Source organism: Cicer arietinum, chromosome 3, assembly GCF_000331145.2.
Source record: "Cicer arietinum cultivar CDC Frontier isolate Library 1 chromosome 3, Cicar.CDCFrontier_v2.0, whole genome shotgun sequence".
Taxonomy (NCBI): Eukaryota; Viridiplantae; Streptophyta; class Magnoliopsida; order Fabales; family Fabaceae; genus Cicer; species Cicer arietinum.
Genome location: NC_021162.2, coordinates 43,103,736 through 43,114,139, shown reverse-complemented (window position 1 = coordinate 43,114,139; position 10,404 = coordinate 43,103,736). Strand labels below are relative to the sequence as shown.

General features: G+C 29.3%; 1 protein-coding gene across 1 annotated transcript; it reads right to left on the bottom strand.

Annotated features, from left to right (window-relative positions):
* Positions 1-3,484: 3,484 nt before the first annotated feature.
* LOC101502527 (uncharacterized) lies at positions 3,485-6,793 on the bottom strand. The gene is made up of 6 exons (XM_004513450.3): positions 6,508-6,793; positions 6,257-6,292; positions 5,739-5,940; positions 4,342-4,420; positions 4,106-4,223; positions 3,485-3,758 (listed from the first exon to the last, which is right to left on the bottom strand). Exons 1-6 carry the CDS (start codon positions 6,726-6,728, stop codon positions 3,734-3,736), a joined length of 681 nt encoding a protein of 226 aa, XP_004513507.1. The 5' UTR covers positions 6,729-6,793; the 3' UTR covers positions 3,485-3,733.
* Between the last annotated feature and the right edge of the window lie 3,611 nt (positions 6,794-10,404).

The window sequence follows — 10,404 nt, the reverse complement described above, 5'->3', positions numbered from 1 at the left end:
AAGTGATTGCAATGCTTGGATTTAATTCAAACCAATGCATCTGTTATGTTACCAAAAGTTACAATCATTTTCAAGAGTTGTTTTCTTTCACCAATTGTTATGAGTTTCTTTTTAAATAGAGTTGCTTTGGAGGCATAAAATTTAAGACCAAATTCGTTAAATGAGTCAAGTTTCTATCAAAAATATTTCTGAATCATTTCTTTTTTTTTCCTCTAGTGTACGAGAGTAAATGAAAAAAATTTATTCTGTAAAATATCATTGATCGATAGGTTTGATGTGAATGTGCAATTCACTCAAGGATTCTACAGTATCTTGAAAGGGGTTTGCCGATTAACCTATTTTCATCTAATATATATCGATTGAAGGGGAGAATCGAATCTAAAGCTTAGTGTGATATACACACTCTAAAATTTATTTGTGCAACCTTCATTATCATCAATTTCATCTTCTTCTTATTCAAAATTTGTTGCATACTCCCAACAAAAGATTCAACAACAATAGTAGTAAAAAGTCGCGATGTATAGTACTTGCATAAACAATGGCGTAATTAAATGTTCTCGCAATAACAATGTCACGATGAACAATATTTGCTAGAAAACATAACACACCAGTAGAGAAGGGTTTGTTTGATTGTTAACATGTATAATAATCCTACAATGAAGGCAACAAAGGATACACAATTTCTGCTATAAAGGCGGAAAACCACGGGAAACCGCCTACAAAGATGGCGGCTAGGGTTTATGCGGAAGCAAAACTCCAAAAATCAGAAGCTCTAATATTATCTCAAGAATCAGAAAAATATATTTTATTGAATTGAAATATGCCAACTCATATATATACAAGATTACAAAGATAAATAAGGAGAATATAATTAGTTCTCCTATACAACCAAATTCCTATAATTAATACTTCTATACAATGAAATCTCTATAATTGAAGGATATTTTTTAGGTTAAATTACATATGTGGTCCCTTAACTTAATTTCAGGTAATATTTTAGTCTTTTATCTTTTTTTTTTCCGAGTTGGTCCTTTATTTTAATTTTAAGTGACGATTTAATATTTTATGTTTTAAAATGTCAACAATGTTGTCCTTTTTTTTACAAAAATTCAAAAAAATCATCAAATTTTTCTAACAAAACCCATAAAATTCATTATCATCTTCAATAAAATACAAATTTAATCAAATTCATAACTTAAATCTTGAAATAAACTCATATTTTCATTCTCTATTTGATGTTGTTGGAGATGAAAATATGAGTGTATTTGAATATTCGAGTTATGGATCTGATAAAATTTGCATTATATTGAAGATGATTATTAATTTTATTGATTTTGGATGAAAATTTTGATGATTTTTGTATAAAAAATGATAACATTGTTGAAATTTTAAAATATAAAATATCAAATTGTAACTTAAAATTAAAATAAAGGACCAACTCGGAAAAAAAAAAGATAAATGACTAAAACGTTACCTGAAATTAAGTTAAGGGACCACATATGTAATTTAGCCTATTTTTTAATAACAAAACAAAAAAACAATTTGACAATAATATTTTATAAAAAAAAAAGTAATTTTTATAGTGACACGACAATTTCTTATTTTCTTAAAAATCTCTAAGAGATAATATCTAAATTATCTAATACCAAAATCAATTTTTTTTTTTAATATGTAACAATTGAGTACTATTAGATATGGCAACGGAACGGGGTGGAGACGGATTTTGCCTCCTCCACCCCTACACCCGACTAATTTGAGAAAACCCACATTCGTCTTCGTTTTATATCGAGTGTAAAATTTAAGCCCTCATCTCCGCCCAGAATGGAGTTTGGGTTTTTCCGCTCACATCCGCACCCATTAATATCTATATATAATTATAAATTTAAAAATCATATCTATTATAATTAATATAATAAAATAATTATTATTAGACAATAAATAAATTAAAAAATATTTTCCATAGAGATAAGATTATAATTTATAATATTTACAAAAATATTAAGTATATTCGATAAGTATATGTATAGAAAATTCAAAAATTACTATAATATTACTTGCGAGACAGATTCGGGTGCGGGTGCGGGGTGGATATCATCACCCCCAAATCCGTCCCCAAATTTTAATTTAGAAGAAAATCCGCACCCATATCCGCACCAAATCAAACGGGTTTTTCTCGCCCAAATCAAATGGGTTTGGGTGGGTACCCGTGTGAAAGGTTTTATGTTGCCATCCCTAATACTGTGTTAATGATTTTCACATAAAGTTCTCCATCCTTGAAAGGTTTTTCCATTGGACGATAATTTATGTTGAGCCACTGGATGTGTTTTCTCTTGTTTGAAACTACAGGGGACTACTAATTTCATATATCTTTTAACAGTGTTGGAAGATCTTGAAACTGATTTCTGTGAAGCCACTCAACTATGACTGTAGTTCAAGTGATGCAAAATTTTCAATAACATATAGTCGATAATACTTCAATCATATGCTTCCTTCATTTTTCTAAACAAAGGTTGTTAAAAAATTCATGTTTCTATCTTGTGATTGTCTTAATTGTCCTTCCTCAAGTGGTCAAAATCTCTTATGTCCATCAATATTTATCTTCTTTCCAGTACGAATTGCAGCTTCTAAGATTGAAAATTAGGCAACTATTGATTTATATATGTATAAAAACTTCATTGATAACCCTCCTCACAAAAGGTTAATCAAGGTAATTTGAGAGTGCCTAGTCCATACAATTTCCACTCATAGATCAAAAGAGCTGTATGATTTAAAGAACATTTTTTTTACATTTTGTTTTTTCTTTTCTTTTCAAGAGTAAGGTCTTTGTCCTCTAGTGTTGTTTTTACTTTTCTTTTTAATAAATTTTTAGCATAAAAAAAAATACATAAGAATGTCAAACACTTGTAATTAATTAATGTTCTAAGGAATACATTGTCTCCATTGAGATCCTCTCAATTTTTTTCAATTGGAACATATCAACCATCACACATGAGAGAGAAAAAGGGATAAAATTATAAAGAAAAAATGGAGATCGCGATGGTTAAGATGTTACAATTGAAAAAAATTGAAAGGATTCCAACGAAAAATCCATTAATTCCCTTTTATGTAGGTCAATTAGTAAAGATTCCATGCAAAATTATATACAGAAAAAAAATAATAGAAAACAGAGGAAATACATTCTCTCCATTGAAATCCTCTCAACTTTTTTCAATTGAAACATATCAACCATCACACATGAGAGAGAAAAAGAGATAAAATTATAAAGAAAAATGGAGATCGTGATGGTTAAGATGTTACAATTGAAAAAAAATTGAAATGGAGATCGTGATGCTTAAGATGTTACAATTGAAAAAAATTGAAAGAATTCCACCGAAAAATCCATTAATTTCCTTTTACTCACGTCAACTAGTAAAGATTCCATGCAAAATTATATAAAAAAAAAAATAATAATAGAAAACAGAGGTGTGAAACTACATCACATGCCTTTTGAGAAAAAACAATTTTTAGAATAGATAGATTAGCCACCCAAGATCAGTTTGTGTTGTTACATATAACAATTCATTTCTAGATAGTTACAACAAATGTTGTTTCCTTTGCCTAGAAAAGCTTTTCACATGAGGAAGGAATACAAATACACAATTTGAAACACTGTATATATACATATTATTTATAACAACAAAAATCACCATTTGTGCATTTACAGCTCACAATAGGATGGCAATTAGAAGAGCATTCAGAGAATGAATCCATTTTTGTTCCTGTAGACAATAGAAAATAAATCAGCAAAAGGAAAAATAGAAGATAACAGCATTAAACTTAATTATGGTTTAAATATAATTTTAATTTCTGCATTTATAGCATTTTTTTGTTTTAATCTCTGTAAATTTTTTTATTTGAATTTAATCTTTGTAAATTCAAAACGGTTGTATTCAACTAAAACAAAAAAACTTACAGGAACTAAAACAAAAAGCGTTCTAATTGCTGGGACTAAATCATATTTAAACCTTTTAAGTAATTTTCAATACTCTATTTATTCATTACAAGTATGACATTTTCCTCCTCATTTATCATTGCCATTGCAAGGACAGTAATTCTGTTCACTTACATTTTAAAATCTAAGTACTGTTCCACTGTGAGCTGTTTTGGACCACCAAACCAATCAATTAAAAATATATTTTCAATTTCCAATTTGAAAACTTGAAAGTTGTGTCCCACCGGCCAATCTGTTAAACATTATTGAAAATTAGTGTTAGTCAGTGTTTAACAACATATAATAACATGATTCAACATTTGCAACCATTCACATGATTAAAAAATTTAAATTGATTTCCAGGGAATTACCCATCATCTCTAAATGCTTGGAAAACAAGGCATTTCTGGCAAATTCGAATTCCTTGGACTTTTCATCAACCAATTTCAGCTGAAACATAAAGAAAGAGTGACCAAATTAAATCTCCAGTATTATTAGAGGAAAACCAAAATGGGTTTCTTTATGATTTTCCAATAAGTTGTGTTGATATAGGTAAAAGTAGTGATATTGTTATGGGTACAAGAACCTAAACGTGTGAATCGATGCAACTTCTACTCTCTCCGACCCTAATTATAAGATCCCATTGACACATTTGTTTGTTCCTAAATATAAGACCATTTGCAAGTTTCTATATACATTTATCACTTATTTTCCATATATACCCCTTATTAGTACTACCAAATTGTCATTGAATATTAAAAACTAACATTGAACGCATCTATACAAAGGGTACTTTTGTCATAGGATTTTGTAAATAGGGACAGAGGGAGTATATGACAAGCACTAGCACTACAACTATAATCAAATCCTGTCATCCATGAAATAACCAAGACCATTGAAAATGAAAGCCAGTTCATCCAGGAGAAAATTCAGTCCAGAAAATCACAATGGAATTTGTAATTTTTAATGACCCACTTTCAAACATTTTCACCAAGGCCCTTTCAAGTTCTTGTGTGGTGAAAATCATGGTGCATATGAGCATCACATTGAAGGGGAATTTGAGAAATCTTAACAGTATTTGAGGTAACACTATATATCTTAGAAGCTGATTTAGGTTTATATATCTGTATAATTAGGACTGTAATTAGTATCAATTATGAACACTATTTTATCCAAAGAATGTCTGTGGCTCATAAAAACATTTTCATCCTCAATGAAATGATTCATAGAATTCTATAATCACATTATACCTGTCTTCTAATAATTATCATTTTCTGCATCATTATATAAATTTTAATTCATGTCAGAATGTAAAAAAGGTAGCATGTCCACTAGGATGGCCTTCACCTACAAGCAAGGGATTACAAGTACAATCTGAGACATTAGGATCAAAATCCAACTTGGGAGTATTCATTCTAAAAATATCTAAAACTACACTGGGTTGCTAGTTGAAGCAGTGAAATTGTTTTCTTTTTCTGAAACATGGTGTCCATAACTAACTAGTATGTCAACGAAAAATCGCCAGAGATACAAAGTAGATAGAAGAACTTATAAAGGAAAAAAATTGAGGTAAGATTTTTTATACGAATCATATTAAATAGAATTATGGGGTGGGAGAGTAAAGGAGTGGAGTAATAAGGTAGTCTTGAGACAGGTTCAATCCCCACCTCCAGGCTCCAGCATATACCAACAAATTAACAATTAACATACTAACACTGGTCGCTTAAAATAAAAGGTCATATTCAATAGAATTCATTTTCTCACACACCTTTCCTGTAAGAGAAATTTTGGAGCAAGTAGGATTTTCTGGGTCTACATTGCCACAAGTCCCAAGAGGGTACTCACTGACTGTGAACGAAGCTCTTTCGTCTTTTAAAGCATTTCTTGCAGTTGGGTCAAGAGTAGTTAAGTAGAAGTATGGAATGCCACTGCCTTGGTTCGGTAGTCCATCACTATATGATACCACATTCCTGCATATAGATAAATTAACTACTTCAAATACTGAAAAATTAACAGGTTCATTGCAAATCTCACAAGGCAAGGGGGCCAATAAAAACATTCTGAGTGAGCCAATTCACTTCACTTCATTTGTTGCTATTTACTTATATTTTATACTATCAAATTGAGTTTTTGTTGTTTATATTCGAGACCAGTAAATGAATAAGAATGGTCATTATGCAGCAGAATCTTTCACCTAACATAAAGGAGTTGTACAATGATCAGATTCAATACATACTGCAGAAAAGCCTGAAGATATATCAAATAATAAAAGTAAGAAATGGTTACCCAAAGGGTGCTCCACCCAAATCAGTTGAGATAGTACTGCAAGGAAACAAATCAAAATGTTAGAGAACTAAGCAAAGATCTTGATAATAGATGTGGGCACATTCTCAATTAGAGCCTTGTTGACAACAAAGAGGTCGAAGTCTCATATAAAAGCTAAAAAACATTGTGAAAGTGAAAACTGTTGTTGACTAGAACAGAACATGACTATAAATAAATCAAGTAGTGAATCAGAAATGAAATGAAGTAGTTACTTTAAGACACCCCAGAAATTGAAAGAGAGTAACCAACGAGCAGTGGCAGCAGCATCGTTGGGGTCAGGTTTTGTTGAGATGGAGAGTACACGTCCTTGCACTTGCAATACAGAAGAAGAATCTATGGAACAAAGCAAGAACAATAACAACAAGATGAAAGGGGCAACACCAACACGGAAGAATTTCATTATCATCATCATAATCAACCCTAGGCCCACCATCTTTTTAGTATTCACGTTGAACACAGAACAAGTTAGAGTAATTTATTTGGGGCCAGAATTGTACCGATAATATTTTCATTTTTTTAAATAGGAACATTAATAAAACAAAAGAGTAAATTACTAAATGCCTGATTGGTTTCTCAAAATCAATTGTACAGCTATAAAATTGATTTTAATGTGTTTAGATGTTATTGAGGATAATTATTCTGCCATCAAGATTAATTATAATTTGAAATCAAAATTTGTATATTGTGAATTTAAATGTAAATTATTTTATATGTATTTCTCTTTTAACAAAATTTCATTTTAAAAAAAAAATTAAATATATATTTAGTCTCTATAAAATTTTATTATTTTGTTTGTAGTCTTTATTAAAAAATTTAGACCTCCAAAAAATTTCATTTTTATTTTTTATTTTTATTTTGTTTTTATTTTTATGATTTCTTTCAATATTTAGGACATAGTTAACAACAATTTTATAAAAAATGAACTTTAATTAAATTAACTCTCTCTCTTTTTCTATGTCTTAAACATTCACAAATTTTTCTTGCCTGTAATTTTTGTGGGCCATTCTTGAAGTTTCTTGACTGTGTCAAATAATTATTTGAAAATTCTAAGACACTCACTAATAAATTGTTTTCATATTTGAAATTTAACAAACTATCACTCACGAATAAATGTAATAATATATCGCAAGACACACAATATTATTTAATGCATGCTTAAATTAAATGTGAGATTGAAAACGTGAAAAGTACATAAACTATAAATCTAATGTTTCAAAGATAATATAAATTATATAAAATGAAAAAATATTATAGCTAAATCTATAACTTTAATAATAAAGAAATGCATATTTAAAATTGAATAAATCAATTCTACATTTAAAAAATATTAAAGATAAAAATTGCATATCTAAAATTGTAACACCTTACAAATAGTCTTATATTTCAATATATTTTGCATTAATTATATTAATCAACAATGTTTTCCTTTTTCTTTTGTGCTAAAACAAACTTAACTTATATATAATTACTCAAAAATATATTTATCTTTAAGTACATGAACAATTGAGTATATTCTATAATAAAATAAAATTAATATTACTTTTAAATTATATATTATTAATATTAAATTCTTCAGCGTAACGCACGTGTTAATATTTAATTATAATAATTGTAGGAATAAATTTATAAAAATATATAATACGTATTGCAAACAAATTTATTGTTCCAACTATTTTTCTTAATATCCGTGAGTTTTTTATTTTATTTTAAAACTCCTATAATAAGAGACAAAGAGAGTATATAATATTCATTCAAATCAATAATAACAAAATTCATTTAATCCATATCCTTTTTTGAAGATTTGATGTCTTCAATGTTTTTCACAAAAACTTGAAACTTAAGTCTTTTACCATTATCAGCGCAGAGGTGTAGACATTTATATCTTTTCTCTTCCCCATGTTCTCCAAATTCGAAGTCCAAAGTCTGAAAATAAATTATTGAATTGATGGTAAAATATATATATATATATATTAAGAAAATACGAATAAGAAAATATAAGAAAAATTATTTGTACATGAAATGTCAGGAATTCATATGTATATCTTAGTTTTAATTTTTTAATTTCAAAATGTCCCACTTTTTTAAAAAAAAAATACAGCATCGCTCTATTTTTTCATTTCCCATCCTGGGGATGCGATCTGGACATTATTTTTTTTTCTTTTTTCTTTTGTATTTATTATTAATTATATTTATTATTATTAAATAATTTAAAAATTCAAAATACTATTATGAAAAATAATAATAAATTTAATAATATTATAAATTTTAATAATAATAATAATAATAATAAAAAGAAAATTATATTAATAAAATAAAATAAAAATACATTAAATTAAAAGAAAAAAATACAATAAAAAAGAAAAAAATACTACAAATAAAAAAAAATACATCAAATTAAAATTAATTATTTTCATCTAAATGATCTCCAGTTCCACATCTACGCGGTCGTCGAACTCGTCTAGCCCTTTGAACAGCTTGAAGTTGTTGTGGTTGATCATCGTTATAATCTGTTTGTGGATTAGAACCACTACCACCTGCTTCCGTATAATTTTGAGTTTCGACATTATACATAGAATCAAAAATAGCATAAGCCGACTCAGGGGTTGTGCAATGGGTACCAAACAAATTATAGAAAATTCTGCTCTCGGTCAGATTAATGGGAGTTGGTATTTTTGGCACTAAAGGAATGTAGTATTGAGTCGGTATATATGCAGCTTCATGAAGATGTTGCGGTGATGATAAAGACGGTTTTTGATGCATGGTATTTTGTTGTGGGATTGATTGAGGCGTAGAGTGAACATCATGATATGTTGAAGGTTGCAAACGTGAATCATGCATGTATCTTTCCACAAATATGTATAATTTAGTATGATGTCTGAACCAATTCATATATTCGTTACTGCGACGTAAAACACCTTCGATGTACTAACCTTGGAATATGTAATTCCGACGTTCATTCCAATGTTGAATCTCATCTTTCCAAACCACACTCCAATTATCATCAATGCCACGTCTCATGTCGACCTCATGGTAGAGCGTCATATCTTCTGGAGGTTGCGAAATTTGTTGATGAAATCCGAATTGAAGTGCGACTCTATCTGCATGATGTTTTTCGACGATATGATAGCAGTGCAGATAGGTACATGCAGTCCAAATGTTGATCTCTTGTTCGGGTACCTCGTGTTGGAATCTGAGATACAGTCTCCAACGAAACTGGATGTTAAAAAAATAGGCTAAAGTAAATATTAAGAGATATAAAAAAATCTAAAAGTGTAACTACATGAAAATGAATATATTACTTCCTGAACCATCATATGATCGATTGTATTCCGATATCCTTCTATATTGTTGTGAGAAACTCTACTGAAATTTAAACCACCGGAATTAAATTTGTCGAATATATAAAAAATAAAAGTATAATAAAATTAGTAATACGGTAAATAATAAGTTTTAAAAAATAATAATATATAAAAATTATGTGCAATAGTTACCTTTGTGCAAGTGAAAATATCCATGCACTGAGTGCATCTGGAGCAACACAAGTCAAACAATACCATGCTCAGTTTTGCAACAACAATGCACATCCTCCCATCAACATTACGTCGGGTTCCGTAGCAATGCATAATTCTCTATACAGTGTTGCTAAAACTGCCGAATCCCAACTATAGTGGGATGCTTTATTTAAATCGCCTAGGATTGAAAGATATTTTGAATGTAGACGATTATTGGATTTATCTGGCATCAACAATCCTCCAATCATATGTAATATATATGCTCGACATGATGCTTGTTTTTCTACTTCGGATGCGTTTTCACCAACATTGTCAAAAGTATCTTTGAGCCATTTTATTTTAATAAAATTATCCTTTGTTGCTCCCTCAGGTGGGATAACTCCTAAATATTCTTGACAAACATCCACTACAAGAAAAACATTAATTTGTGGCCAATTTTACAAATATTTTGTGGCCGAAAAAAACCCTCACAAATTAGTGACCGAAAAAGCCCTCACAAATACAAAAATTGAAATTGGTCTTTATTTGTGGCTGAAAAAGCCCTCACAAAGGGTTAAAAATTTAGGTGGATTTTGTGGCTGGGGGGGGCCCCCCCAA

Bases quoted from the DNA above. Each gene is read 5' to 3' on its own strand.
- LOC101502527 (XM_004513450.3), bottom strand. From the start codon at position 6,728: ATGGTGGGCCTAGGGTTGATTATGATGATGATAATGAAATTCTTCCGT. The intron at 6,293-6,507 runs GTAACTACTTCA...GTTTCCTTGCAG, and splicing joins AATTTCTGGGGTGTCTTAAA to TACTATCTCAACTGATTTGG. The intron at 4,224-4,341 runs GTAATTCCCTGG...AATGTTTAACAG, and splicing joins CAAGCATTTAGAGATGATGG to ATTGGCCGGTGGGACACAAC.